This window comes from Rissa tridactyla, chromosome 1 (genome assembly GCF_028500815.1).
Source record: "Rissa tridactyla isolate bRisTri1 chromosome 1, bRisTri1.patW.cur.20221130, whole genome shotgun sequence".
NCBI lineage: Eukaryota > Metazoa > Chordata > Aves > Charadriiformes > Laridae > Rissa > Rissa tridactyla.
The window spans coordinates 103,618,025-103,633,752 of record NC_071466.1 but is presented as its reverse complement, the minus strand read 5'-3'; the positions used below and the strand labels follow the sequence as shown (position 1 = coordinate 103,633,752).

Here is a 15,728-nt window from a genome sequence, read left to right as displayed (position 1 = left end):
GGAGGAACACCCTCTGTCAAGGACAAAGCAGGCGCTTTGGGATCTGGGGAATGGGGTAGAAGAGTATTGCTGTGGGAAAGCCTCAGTGAGCACAGAACTGTAGGGTTCTTTCCTCTGGTATCAAATGCTCTGGTTTGTCTCAAGTGGAGAAGATTTGATGGAAATCTTGAATTGTAACCCCTGAAGTACCCTAAGTTCTATTGTCTTTCTGTCAAAAGGCAAAATTTGGTCTTAAACAATTCTAACATTACGGTTTTCATAGCAATATGACTTGTCTGTATATAGTGAATATTACTCTGCTGTATGAAACTCATATTTTAATTCATATTCAATATTATGTGGGTACCTAAATGTGGCTACTGTAACATCTCAAAATTATCCTTGTTAGTCTGTTTGTGAATTAAGTGGAAAGGTAACAATTTCTCTCTGCTTTTAAGGTAAGACATGCTTTGTCCTGCACATCAGAAACAAGCAAAGCGTTGTTATGTCTTTGGAATTACAATATACGATTTGTAAATGTACAGCTTTTAAGTTGCTTGTGTCTGTAAAAGATGAGTGTAGGACTGTGCTGAATATTCAGCTGGCAAATGTTTCATTCTGTTGACTGTTGAAGTGTTACTATAATTTTGTTCAACTGGTGTCCTACAGCACTGTGGGAGATACTGATTCTTTCTCCCCCATCCTCCCACTGGTACTTGTCAAAGCAACAGAGCATCTATCTGTTGCATGAGATACCGATCAAATCTCTATTTCCTCCTAGTTAACGCAAAGAAGGATATATATTGCATTTTTAATCTCAAAAAAAATTGCATCCAGTGCTAGGAGCATAAGCTAGGTTAGACTTTCGTAATTGTTACAGGTATGTCACAGAAAAATCTCTTCAAAAAAATACTGAACCTAGCACATTGACTTAGCTGGGAGGGAATAATCTGTTAAAATGTCTATGGAAAACTTAAAGAATTAGTAAAGTGTTCCTTGATAGTCTAACTTAGCTGAGCATATAGTTAAAATGACAAAATAAGCTGACAAAAATAGGCAAACAAAATAATTAGTTGAGTTGGCAGCAGCACTTAACTGCTGTGATGCAGCAGTTAGTGATCCTTCTATATGTACTCATGCTATGAGAAACTACTTGCTTCAGACAAACATGGAGGCATGGCTTATAGCTACAACTTCCCAAGTTTTCTCTTTGGCAGTAAAAGTGGCATATATCGTATGTTTAATGGTGAGATAAACTTACATGTCTAAACTATAATTAAGATATAAAGTTTGGGCTAGCTTTGTAATTGGACACCTAGTGGAAGTAAATAATGATTGGTGCACAGATGTCTTGTAAGTTGTAACTTGTTTTTCTGTATTTGCAAACTCGGGAATTTTTTCTGAAGGGGGAAAATACCAATGTTCTGATTGGTAGGTAGATTTCTCCTGATTCTGTGTATGTAGATGAATTGAATAATCCTTTCTAGTTTACAAATTTCTTGTTAGAAAGTAAACTAAGCTCAGATACTTGCATCTGGGTTGTCTCACTTAAAGCTTTTGAGATTTACTGGACTTTTTTGCTTAACTATGATAGCCTTCATACTCTTCAGTAATTTTTAGTTCCTCTTTCTTTACCTAGTGGTTATTTCTATTCAACTGCTCAAACACCAGAGTCTGGAATAAAGATGCAAAGGGGAAGAAAAAACAAACCTGGAAAGCACTGTTGTCTAAATAGCTTAAAATTTTGCAAGTAACAACAGGCAACAATAAGTGTTGCCTTATTAGAAAGGTGTGACTATCCCAGATCTCTGTGCTCAATAGCTAGAGGAGTTCTCGTCAGCCAGGACTCGGAATCTTGAGCTTCTTGGCATGCAAAGTTAAGTGCCAGGAAGGGGCATCAATGTAAAGGAAAGTTAGAGCAAGTAGAACAACAAAGGATTTCTAAACGGAAGCCTGTGCTAAAGCTGGACTAAACATAGCAGTCAGAAATCTGTCTCTTTACCCAGAAAAGAGAAGCAGCTTGTTAAAAATCATGTATACTAGTAAAGATATTTGATACTTCATGGAAGTAGTATTTTGAGCTTCAAGGGCTTTGTAGATACTTAGATTTATGGATTTCTGCAATCTACAAAAATTCATAATACTGTTGGCCAAGTGGAAAACTGCTTTCAACAGTGCCACTTTCTCATCTATGTCCTTTCAGATGAATGCTTGTAAATCATTCTACTGCTGATGTTCTTACGGTTGTATATTTGTCCTTGCACTTGTACATGTTTTTTGGTACAAATAAGGGTTCAGGTGATCATGTAGGGAAGATGAGGACTGTGATTCCCTCAGAGAAGTTAATTTGAAACAAGGGTCAAATCCTTTGTACCTCAATATACTACAAGTGTGACAACATTAAAGAAGCTGAATTAATAACATAGAGTTACTGCAAATGACTTTTCACTCCAGATAGCATTTCAGAAATTTATAGTCCAGTCGGAGGCCACCTCTAGCTCCAGGTGCAGTTGACCAACTGTGTGTTCACTGCAGTCTCCTGATCCCTTTATTGTTTCATTGCTCTTTATGGGCCAACTACTAAAAACCTGTTATGTTCAATATTGCGAGTATATTTCCTTTAAAGTAGCTCTTTTCCATAGTCCAAAATAAGGTTATGCATGAATGTTTATAACCATGGGCATTCAGGATTTAAAAATTTTCCCAAAGGCAATATCCTGCATGAATAACTCTGGTGATTTTTTTGCAAGAGTAGTTTATTTTATGTTATGCAATATCTGTTCTAGATCCTAACTATCTACTAAGCTTTAATGCGACTATGGAAAATAACGATGATCATAAAATATGGTATTGCCCAAATTATCTCCGTATTTCAGTGAGTTTCATGGCCTTAGCAGAGTTTTAATTAAAACTTGTATAAGAACTGATTATCTCTTAATGATGTTGAATTCAGTTTTCCTTGGGTTTAAAATTGAGGATCAGGAATGAGACTGAGAGCTAGGACACGAGGTTCAACTTAACTTTTTTTTAAACTTTCATCCATATATCAGAAGTGTTTTTCATACCTTGCAAAGGTCATGTGCTACTCCTCTTCATAATACAGTTATTTTGACATCTTAAAATTTGATGTTGCACAGTGTGCAGTCGTTCAGCACTAACGCATGCATTACTTTAGAAATTTTTAGATACAGTGCAAGTACAGTCTGTAAATAAACAAGTATTAACTTTCACCTTTTGTGAAACTATAGCTAAGAAGTTACTAATAATGTTGTGAAATTAACTTACTGAAACTTTTCTCATTTTGGCCCTTTGAATCAATTGATATTTAGTTTTTTCTTTTTTTTTTCTTTTATGCAATTTTCTACATTTCAGTCAGTGCATGAGGACAGTGACATGAAGTCTCTGTTTGGCTAATTTGTAGAATGTGAATTTCTGAAAAACTATCCAAATACTTTCAGGATTAATTGTTTCAATCCCTAAATAAGATAAAGCTTTTAAGGATACAGGAACTGAACAAACTTGCATGATTTAAGTTATATTTCAATAAAAGTAGACATTAGTAAGATACAGATTTAGAAACAATTTACTGCTACAAACTTTTTCTGCATATTTTTCTGTACTGTATTTTCATTAAAACATCAAGGTTTTAAAGTGAACTATTTTCAATGAAAAATTTCAGTTGTCATAGGTAAAGTGATCCTTTTTTTTCCTTGTAATACTGAGGAGTTTTAGCACAAAATTCTAGGTTATGCGAAGAGATTCAGGATAAAATTTGTATTTGTGTTAATAGGTCTTAATGTAGAAAACAAATCTTGAAGAAAAGATGATGTTTTTATTATTGCTTATATTCTAAGCGTTTCAGGCAATGTCTTTCCAGTTAATTAGAGGAAAACTGACTTCTATATGGGTGAATACTCTCTGTGCCATGATTCATCCCAAAGATATTGCTTAGGGAATCAAACCTCCTGGGTATAGAACAATCATGAAGATTCTTTAGTAAATTACCATTAATTTAAAAATAAAACTGATTAACTGAAACAGTTGCTATTATGAGCAGTTCAGAAGGCAGATTTTTGTATGGAATTTAATAAATGAATTCAACAAACTGGCAAACACAAACATAAGTGACTTTTCAGATGAAGCTTTGTCGAACTTCTGACAACTTTTTAGGCTTCCATTTTAAAAAAGGCTTTCTTGTTTCTTAACCCTTTAACATGTCAGGTTATAGGGACAAAAATAGGAAAACAGTAAATGGTTTATAGACGTTGAAGTCTGCCAATGCATTTGGCAATACTGTAAATTTGAAGAGAAATATCCAACCATTTGCAAGTTTTGTTACTTCACAATGAAATATGTGGGGCCATTAGTTATGATTCACATAGTATATGTTTACATGTATTTTACTTTTTTCTCTAGGAGCTGAGAGAAATACATAACAAACAGCAGCTACAGAAGCAAAAGAACTTGGAAGCTGAGAGGCTGAAACAGAAGGAACAAGAAAGAAAGACAGAACTGGAAAAGCAAAAAGAAGCTCAAAGGTAGCAAACTTCTCTAATTTAAGCCTTTTTGGTAGAGGTGTTAGGGTGCAAAGCACTTTGCAAACAAGTGAAATGAACTTTGCACTCCCAGGAGCATGATCTGTTCTCAATAATATATTGCTAAATGTCAAGAATACCCAAGACCTAGACCCAAGTTTAATTTCAGTGCAGACGATCTATTTTAAAACTTGGGGAATCTCTTGATTTATCCTTGAATGAGAAGTGTGCTGTGGACATCAGCTTCTACATCTGTTTGTGACTCTTTTAACTGTCAGTGACACGTACAGATTTCAGCAGTGTTACTTAAACGTGTAGTGTACTTCTGCGCCCAGAGAGGTTCTTGAACAGTGTAGTAACTAGCTCTGTCTTCACACTAACATAAAATAGAGCTAATGTTTTTCTGCTACACGCTTGGAAATATTTTCTACATGTACTTATAATATGTTTATGTAAAATGAAGGGCATGTAGGGCAGTCACCAATTCTATTCTGACATCATTTATCAGTAGCTGTTTGATTTAATTTTTAGCAATTGTGGGTTTTTTATACTCTTAATGTTAACAAATGTTGGTCAAGAGATGAAAACAAAGGCCTGAAAGCAATAGGTCTTAAATTATTGGTTATAGCATTATGTGGACTGTGACCTAAAGTGAATTGATAGCCTGTGTTACTACTTGACAAAGTAGTTAAGTTAATTTTCACTTTTCAGGCAAAACTAAAACAAGATCTCAGTGAAAACCATATCTTCAAACAGAAATCTTATACATAGAAAGCAATTAAGTTTAGATAATTCTTCCATCATTTACATAAACCCTACGTCTTTAAAGACCTTAAAGATCAACTTCAGAAATAACAAACTTTCTAAGAAAACAGCTTTTGATCACGAAAAATTAAATTCCTGGAAAACAAGAAGCTTTCCAGCTGAAGTACTGCAAGTGTAGGAACACTAAAAATATTCTATTTCAGAATATTAAATAAAGTACTCTCCTTCCTGCCAGAAAAACAGAAATTTAAAAAACAGATTTAAAAAAGAAAAACTTCTGCCATGGAAAACTTCACGTCTGACTTTTCATGCTAGTTCAGCATTCAGACGTTATTGATAATGCTGCCCAAACATTCAAACTTATAAATAATCATAATTGGTATACCTGATAATGAAAGCAGTCTGCCAGTCTTACTGATTTCCAACAGACAGCAGAATGATTAAGGTAAATGATTAATACTCATAACCTGGATACTACGCCTTAATGGTTACGAAGTATGCTGCCTTTTCATAGCTCTAGTGAAAGCAAGGCAAGAAAGAATAAACTAAGAACATGATTATGTGCACTTTAACCTTTGGCTTAATGGATATAACCACAATCACTTTATACTCAGAACCATCTTAACAATTTTTAGTTGGTAATTATGCACTGAATTGTGCATGTAACTTAACTGAGCAAATAAAGATACAGACATACATATTTGGGGATGATAGGGGTCTTTTTGAAGACCTCTGACGGATATTTAATCTTAATTATTTTAAGACTAATTCCATGCAGACTTGCATGATTGTGGGAGTAATGTACAGTTTGGTGGGGGGGGAACCCTACATTTGAGTAAAATGAATAGAGCTTATTCTTGATGTTTGGGGTAAGACCTGCCTGAGTGGTATAATGCAGTTCGTGAGAGAAAAAGGGAAATCAAAAGAGTAAAAGCAGGTATAGGTAAATCCGAGATTAGAGGTCATATTCCACAATAATTAACACATCAGGAGTCTTGAAGTAAGGAAAAGAGTAGAATGTCAAGTTTTCTGTTCCTACCTCCAAGCTGTGGTGCTCACACCTAGACTTGTGTTTCTTTAGCTTCTCCGTCTGTTCTTATTCCCTTCCTTGTCTTCAACTTGTGATATTAGCTTCCATAACAATCAAAGAAAAAAATCTTGCAGCTCCTATGGAAGGCAAAAAGAAATTACACATACCCCACATCCACCCATCCCCCAAGATACATTTGTGTCTCCTCTTTTCAGTCCAGCAGTTAGAGCAAACTTGGTTTACAAGTACTGGAAGACTTAATCACTCTATTAGGAAATTGAGTTTTTAATTATGTTTCTATGTAAAGCCCATCTGACTAAACTCACCAGGTAAGACACCACTCAGGTCAAAAGAAAATTGAGCTCTGTATCCGTATGTGGTGCAGCTTCAGTGTTGCAACAAAACTGCTGAGTAATTGGCTCTGAATACTTTGCAAATGAACATAAGGACAAATTCAGTGATGAAAATAGGAGGTTGACAGAACAGTGCATTTATTAACTTGTTAGATGACTTAACATCAAAGGTAGAAAACTGTAGCAGTATTTCACAGAGGAGGAAGTGATATGCTTCACGCTGGTGTCTTAACCTCTACTCATGGTATACTGATGTGGAATGTTGAAATGGGATCAGCAATTTTATTGAGAACCAAAGATATTTTTTTTTGAGCTTGTAAGTTAGTAGCTGCCATCTTAAACAGATATTGGGTACCTTGACATCTTTCAGAAAATATTCTTGTCAACTTAAAACTTATATTGATGGAGATAAGATTTTTGCCCTCTGGTGCCAACCTACTGTTTGGAAAGTGGATGTTTACCCTGAAGGAATTATTTTATCTTTTTTTCCGTTTTCTCCAGGAATTCATGTTGTCCTTGGACAAAATATACCCTATAGAGTAGGCCAAGTCTCTGATGACGAGCTTGTTGTTGTGTGTTTGTTGCTAATTTTGTTACTATGAAGGAAGTATAGAACAAAATAAAGTGCACTGTGCATCTGTTGTAGCCCTTTAGAGTTATCTTTACTGGTGCAAATTTTTACTGGCAGAGAATATTTATTCTTTTCTTCTGTTGTCTTGTCCTCTGTCAGAGGGGAAGGATTTGTTAGCTTTCACAGTTGGGAATGTGAAATCTTCTGAATGGTTCTGTAAGAGTGCTGTGTGAAGCTTGCAGATATTTTTACTTCTTGCCCCTCAACAGGAGGATGAGGGTTGCTGTATTTTCTGATTACTGTTTTTTTGTTTCTTTTTTTTTTTCCTGATTTGGCTATTTTGAGTCTTACCTAAGGACGTTTGTGGATTTGAGAAAATAACAGAACCAATTTGATCGGTATTCCTGACTTCTTCCTGCATTTTAGAGCTGAAGTCAGTGCTGAGCAGATAAAAATTGAAGTGTATCATTTGCCGCTTATTGTGTTTCAGGGAAAACTTTATGGGAAGAATTCATTATTGAAAATGTCTGGTGATAGCTGTAGCTGGTATCTACAGGCCTTAATTAAATAGAAGGAATTGTGGGGCAAATGAAAATGGTAACTGGCAATGCTGATATAATGGGATACTCAGATTGCTTGAATTAGACTGCTTGGGAAGAGATTTTGAAAAGCAGCCTTACAGTTACATGGAACCAAAGGGCTTATGTCTGGGTTCTTGGATGCCAAGGAGTTTTGTTTCTTCAGCCAAGGGAGACTTTTTTTTCTCTTGTCTTCCTCATTTCTTCATATGGTTCCTCACTTAAAACAGCCGCATAGGATTTATGAATCTCATGGAAAACTATGAAAAAAGAATACACAAATATTGCTGAATCCCTGAGTTGAGACCTAGGTGTTGTTGAACTGAAGAGGTGTGACTGAAAGAGTAAAGTACTGAATGTAATCAAGCTTATCATTTTCAGAGCATTGCGAGCAGACTAAGAGACAGTTCTAAGATAGCTGTGCAAAGTTTCATACAAAAATTAGAAAAACATAGCTAAATATTTTTATGTCATTGTAGAGGAGAAGAGATCACAGCCTCAATAAAGAAGGTGAAGTTTAGCATTTACGAATCCCTGAAGAACTGTTACAAAAAAAAAGTAGTGTTCAGTGTTTTTTCCTATCTTATGTTCAGCTCCAAAACATAACTAGTTTATCATTTCTGTGTGCTCACATTGCTCTATACCTCTTTAAGAGTACTGTGGAATCATACTGTAAAGGTACAGAAATGATATGCGAGTTAAAATAAAAAATTAAAGGTAGTTTTTTTTAAATGCAAAGACAAAGCAACTCAAGGTAATGAAGGCCTGCGCTTAGTAGTAGGTTACATGAAACAATGTTCTCTCACTTGTCTGAGTGTTACAGCTCTTCCTTTATGAATATATATGGAGTCATAGCAAATCTTTCTGAGTATTTATCCTTTGCCCTCTAGGAGTCATTGTGTAAGAAAATGCTGTGGAGTGGTTGATAACTCACCAAAATGAAATTAACAGCTCTTACAGGGTATGCAACAGCTATAAAGAGTATGCTTTGTACTACAGATCACACACAAGGACAACTAACTTTTATGGTCTTTTGTTTGACTGGCTTGAAAAAACACCTTATTTGTCCAACAGGCGAATCCAGGAACGGGATAAACAGCGGCTTGATCGTGTGCAACCAGAAGAAGAACTTCAGTGGCCAAAAAAAATTCAGGAAGATGAAAAGCAAAAAAGGGAAGAAACAACCAAGAAGAAGGAAAGTGAGGATAAGGGGAAACAGGAAATGCAAGAGAAACTCAGTAAGCTTTTCCAACCACATCAAGAGCCAATCAAGCCAGCTGTCCAGGCTCCTTGGTCAAACGCAGGTAGAGGAAAAAATAAAGAAATGCTGTTCCGCATGTCTCTTGAACAATTCTTTTCTGTTTTTGTCTTTCCATTTAATACAGAAGAATAGTGTGATTCAAGACTGGATTGCTAGTCTTACTGAAGTAAATAGTGTATGTATTGAGCTCTAGACTCCAAAAAGTTGTTCTGTTAGGCTTCACTATTCTTCCTAAAAGTACGGTGTTTAGTAGAGTATAAAGCACAGTCACAGTGCCAGCTGAAGAGACAATCTTAGCTGTAAGTTGTTGTAAGATCTTGATGCAAGATGTCAAAAATTATTTCTGTACTTTTCTTTTACAATTCTTATTTTGGTGTGGAATACATGCCTTGGGATTTTTTAGAGTAGTAGCAATATGTAATTTAGTTATCCTTTTTCCTCTTCCCCCTTCCACATGCATGTTGTTTATTGAACAAATGTCCTGAAGTCTAAGACTTAATTCCTTTTTTTCTGCTATGCATGTGATTGCTTTCAGCTGAGAGCTTTTTCTCTGCGTTGTAACCTGATTTTTGCCCATATTGGGAATCATGGTTCCCCCTTAATTGCCTTTGGTACGTAGACAAGAGAACTGATTGAGAATGTAATATCTGTTTAAATATTTGATCAAATATTGCATAAAGGGGAGATCACCTTCTATCTTTTAGCCCAAATCTATAATTGACTTAATATGTCCTCGTGCTATGTTTTCTTTGTGCAGAGTAGCAGGGAGCACTTTTATGACCAAATAGGCAAAATGGGAAGTGCATTATACAAGAGCAATTTAGCTTATATCTCTGGAGTTTTTCTGTATTCTTCTTTTTCTAATAATGCATCATTAGCATGTAATCTTTTAAAAACACCATCTGTAAGTGTCTTCTTTTCAGCCAATCTGTATGTACTAGGGCATTTGGAAACATCTTTCTTGGAAGTATAGTCAGGCAACAAATGAAGCTGCTACACAAGCAGGCTCTAAAAGTACTTGGGAGATACCATTGATATATGCAAGAACATCACTGTTTGAGTTGAACGTTTGGCTGATCAGATTTAACCTAGAAAATCATTCAAGCATTTGAGAGGTCATATATGTTGCATCATAAGTACATTATTCTTTCTATGAAAATAGTTGTATATATCATAAAAGTTAAAATAGAATAATATTTTACCTGACGTTTAGAAAAGAAAATAGTAAGAAAATTGTATTTTAAAAGATTCCTTTTCATGTTTTCCCTTGTGTATAAGGAGGATAATATACTTCCTACAGACAGTGTATAGTTTGTTAATTTTTGTCTCCACTTTCACCTCATTTTTCAAATATTTAAAAATAATGTGGTTTGACCTTTTTTCTTTCTATCTGTGTGTTTTTTTTCCTTCGGTCAGAAAAAGCTCCTCTAACTATTTCTGCTCAGGAGGATGTAAAAATAGTGTATTATAGAGCACTATATCCTTTTGAATCAAGAAGCCACGATGAAATCACTATTCAGCCTGGCGACATAGTCATGGTAAGAAGGGATTGTGGTATTACTTGAAAAAAATTACTTAATCTTTTGCACTTGTGTGATTGAAATTATATACAGCAAGATTTTTTTTTAGAAACTTGAAAAAAAATATTTCTGCGAATACCAAAAAGATGTGATATGACATAGGAACCCTATTATAATAGTGGATAGCTTCCTACAGTTCATTTTAAGTGTAAAGTTTAAACATAATCTGTGAGTAGATTGTATCAGTTTTTGTATGCTGAGCTGTGCGTGTCTGTCAAGGTGTTTGAAAAGGTTCCTATACAGAAGGTATCTCAGTGAGAGGTTTCTTGTCCTCCAAGGTACCTAGGGAATAAAGCTGCTGCTGTTTTCTGTTGAGAGAGTGGCTGTTATGTGTGGAATCAAACACTGACTTTGATGAATAGATTGTGTTTCTAATAAGAAATTTCCCTTTTTATAAGAAGAGTACAAGAGCAGTGTAAAATTTTTAATTTGGAAAATTGCGTTTATTAAGAGAATGTTACATCCAGTGTAATACTATGTGAAACAACTATGCTAAACTACAAGATGGCTACACTTGTGTCATGATCACATAAACATTAACATAGTCTTTGTATGGTGGTGATACTTCTTCAGTAATAATGGAAATTTTTTATACAACTCTTCTTGGTGACATTTTTTGACACAATGATCTAGTATAATTGTAACTTGGAATTGTTTGTACAATAACTTACTCTTTTACCTACTTAACTCTTTTGTGAGATACTTCCACATTTATTTTCAAGAGAATATACAGTAGATAAAAGGGCATTTCTACAAAATAGAAACTTCAAAACGTAAAAATTTGATTGTAGGTATGTTGAGAGAATAATTTCCTTTCTTTTTTTAAGTAGATGATGAGATACAAGGGTATGGTCAGCGTGAAACTGTCGTGTTAAACTCTAAAGCAATATTCTGCTTTGTGTCTAATTATCTCTAAAATTATAGTTCTGTTGTTAATGACTGCAGTTATTAAATGTGAATATTAATAAATTACCAGTATGATTTTAATATGCATATGTCTATTCATAATGGGAATTCCTACTGTAACTATTAAATGATACCTTGGTCACTGTGGGAAAGTATATTCATTATAGTGTTCTACCCAACAAAATAGATTTTAAGAGCTGTTGTGTTTTGGCACAGTTCAGTAAGAATTGATTTTGGAAAAAAATATGCTTGGTAGACTCTCATAAGTTGTAATGATAACTATTTTCTAAAAAGCATGCTGGGGAGACGAGCCTTCATCTCTTAGCCTTTTGGGTTTGTTGTTTTTTTTATTGATTTGGCTGTGTCACAGTGAAGTATTTGTGACACTAGACTCTGCTTTTGGAAGATAAAAGCTAAATCCTGGATTAGTAGTACTACTGAATGACTCGGGAAGAGGCCTGATGCCATTCGGAGTAACAATGCAATGTGGTGTTCTGCATCAGGAGGTAGTATTGGTCAGTCAGCTGCTAAATGAGAGAGGATACAGGTACATGGGTCTCCTCAGGCTATTGAAAAATGCTGTCTTGTCTTGTTTTCTTGGGAAATAGGTTGTAACCTAGGCATATAATAAGTAAACTGGTTTTTCCTTGAGTAAGTGTGATCACTCTTAGGTAGGCTTGCAGGGAAATAACATTTTTGCCAAAAACCCATGATATTAAGGAGCACTTCACATGTTTAAATAGAGTTTGAGGTAATCTGAGTCTTCTTATATTGTACTTTTGGATTTTATTTTAACTTACTCTACAAAAGTAGAGTAACTACTCTCAATTTCCTTTATTTAACTTACTTTTGACAATAATTAAACCTGATGACTGATTCTTGTGGGATTTATCTCCTGCTCTGTAGTAATTGCTTAAATGGGCTACTCTTTGAAAAGTTAATATAAGTAAGACACTTTTGTGAAATGTGTTATAATTTTGCCTTGCTTTAAATCATTGCTTTCCTGATGGAGGTTAAAAGGGAATGGGTAAGTGTGCTATATGACTGTCAGGAAGTCTATGCAATTTATTCATTTTCATAAATACAACTTTTGTTACCATGTAGTTTACTTGTTTTTGAATCCACCTAGGGTAAAATGAACAAAGTAGCTCACATTGTCAAAAGTAATTTAAGTGCGATGGACCAGAACTTACTTTTGATAATGGGCATTTGGACTCCTAGACTCTTCTCTGTCCTTTAAGTGTTTGTTGTGTCCTGTGGTTCTAAAAGGTTTGAGTCAGTTACGTTTTTTTGGAAAATAATAATTTACAAGCTTACATGTTAAAGTGTGTCTTATTTATGACATAAATGCAACTCTGTAGTTAAGTTGACCTATACAGTTAGCAGTTTACTGTGTGCAACGAGTGTCGTTTAGAATAACTGTGCTCAAACATAGGCAAATTTAGCACTTCACCATTTTGACGCTTATAAATGGCTTCATGTGTGTGGGCTTGTGCAGTCATGTCCTGTAATCATATAGCTGTACAGAAGATACCACCCAAACTGTAACTGCCATGAGCAAAGAATCCAGCTGAAGCCCAAATCCATTGACTGCACACACGGGAACCAGGCCTAAATCCTGGATGTAAATAGGACTGCAGAATTCATTATGTCAGAATGACTTGTGGCTTTAATAGATGTATAGCTTGTAAATAGTTTTTACAACAGTGTAATGCACTTTTACACTGTGCATGAATCTTGAGACCTGTCTTGGTGGAAATGAGGGAGAAGGATGAGGGTTTGTTCTGAAAGGAAAAGTATTTGCAAATTTGCAGATTTGTGGAGGGCTTTCTTTTGCCTGACTTTCCAGTACACGTTAGTTATCTGTAGCACTGGTGTATCTTGTGCAATGGTTGAGAGAATGCGTGGGGAATGGCTGTATTTTTTTTTAATTCTTCCACTTTTTAATTACAATATTTTTATATTTTCTCTTAACTTGGATTTCTGCTTTCTCTGCTTCTTACTTTTCTATGTACTTTATATTTCTTTCACTGTAAGCTAGATTGATCCTAACTATAACTTAAGCAAACTTTTGTCTGGGAACAAATATTCTGAGCCAAGAAAGGCATGCCCCTTTCAGGGCTCTGTCTGTTCAGGAAGTTAAGTTTTTATTATGTGTATGAATATATGTATACAATGTATGGAATTCTTTTCCTTTGGATAGCACTTTTACAAAACAAGTCCTGCAGGCATTCGCTGCCGTTAGGCTCCAGCTTGAAGTAAATGAATGGATTCTGTTGTTGCTGATAATATTTTATGTAGTACAGCTTATTTAAAAAAACCTTAAGCATAATTCAATGAAATACAGGTGAATTATTGAATTACTGAACTGTAGCGATTCTGATAGCAGGAGAACAAAACTTAAACAGGAAGTTCATAAAGAAGCTTCCATGGAAAGTCTAAAACAATTTCATGATAGTTTGTTGTCAGGTTTTTTAGTTATTGATTGTGAGAGTTGTAATGAATGTTCTTTGTATTAGACACAGACAGCCTTGTTGTGTTAGATCCTGTGTAGGCATAATCGGCATATGGCCTCTGGCCTGCAGAGCTTATATTCAGCATTCTAACAGGAATTCCAGTAGTCTCAAAATATCTAGACCAAAAGCCTATAAGTGGAATAGAATTAAAATGGTCATTTAATAGATAAAGAGTTGAATAAAACAGATGATTGGTACTCTGTTTAGCTTTGATTATGAGAATATTAGGGGTTTGGATTCATATGTAGAGTGAATATCTACCATAAAACAGGGCTTCTCTTTGTGTGTGCGTGCACTGCTGGTGATATGCAAGCTAGGTCAAAGTGGAGTAGGACACTGCAAAGCCAGCCCTTCTCTTGACAGAGATAATAACTGGACCTATTGCTGTTGCTGCTAAGAGTTGTGTTGCTGTTACTCCTGTCACTTGTGTTAAGTTGCTGGAAAAAAGTAGTTGGAAGCCATGGCTCTAAAGTACAGTTGGGTAAATAAAACCACACACACTGTAATTCACTACTTGGTGTACATTTAAAGTCTAGTTGTATTTTGGAAAAAAATAATCTGGGATAGTTTGTCATAGGGACTTGGGGATGGTGGGTGTAAAAACATAAGAAAATTAGAACAAACAAATTTTAAAGAAGTTCAAGGGAATGTATTTAAAAGTTCCGATACTGTACTGCAGGTGAAAATTATATTTTATATGAATAACTGAGAAACCAGATTTTTTACGAAGGCTAGAGTTAAAATTGTCCTTCAAAGTGCCTTTTCATGAGTATAGGTAGAAAACTTAATTGTATTGAATAAGCATAAATTTGAGTACCCTGTTAGGCTGTTTTATTGATAATCTTTTTTTTTTTTTCCTCTGCTTATACAAAACATTTCTTTCTGAAAAATCACAATGGTTTCTATATGACTGTGATTAATTTCGAAGATGCCCATTTTAGATCACCGTAACAGATTTTTGGCTTTTCAGTCCTTACTCTTTTGTATGTTAGTGATTCTAGTTGTTACATGAGCAGTTGAATGAGAGTAGAAACTATGTGACTGTTGTTACTGCTTGGATTATTGAACTTGGCATCAGGTGCTGATAATCCGTTTCTCCCTCTCTCTCCCAAGATTCACCCTCTGCTATGACCTTCCATCACTCATACCACCGCTTTAACAATCCTATTCAGTGCTGCAGTGGAAATTTTGCTCTGCACTGCAGTAAAACCACATTGAACCAGTCAAGCATGTAGTCCATTTATTTCTGGGTTTGCTTTGAGTTAATAGGGACTGAGAAAGAGAATAGACCCAACAGAAAGCAGAAATAATGGATTGTTTCGCACCAAATGAGGGGTGTGGGATACAAATTACAATAGGAGGCAGTCAAAGAATCAACAACTGGCCTAAGGCAAAGCAGTGTATCAGCAGCTCAAATGACTAGGCCAGGGACAATCGAGGCAGAAGCTTTGCTGCCTGGATTTCAGTCACTTTTAGGCAAAAGAATGGTCCCACCTTTAGTCTAGAAAAACTAGTTTGCACCATTACCACAAATAATTTTTTTTTTGCCACTGTTTCTTTTTTCTCCTCCAAACAAGCAGCTGGTTGGCTTATATTTTGTTAAAATCGATAGAGTGAATTCATAGCTGTGTTTCCAACTGGAGCATCTAGCTCC

The 15,728-nt window shown here is 35.2% G+C and overlaps 1 protein-coding gene across 8 annotated transcripts in view; it reads left to right on the top strand.

Moving 5' to 3' along the window:
* The window catches only part of ITSN1 (intersectin 1), a 145,788-nt gene that overhangs the window by 73,391 nt on the left and 56,669 nt on the right, over positions 1 to 15,728 (top strand). For all 8 annotated transcript variants that reach the window (XM_054189257.1, XM_054189255.1, XM_054189254.1 and 5 more), the window contains 3 exons: positions 4,396 to 4,517; positions 8,886 to 9,115; positions 10,489 to 10,610. In XM_054189257.1, the coding sequence (XP_054045232.1) occupies positions 4,396 to 4,517; positions 8,886 to 9,115; positions 10,489 to 10,610 (474 nt within the window). The remainder of the gene's footprint in view (positions 1 to 4,395; positions 4,518 to 8,885; positions 9,116 to 10,488; positions 10,611 to 15,728) is intronic.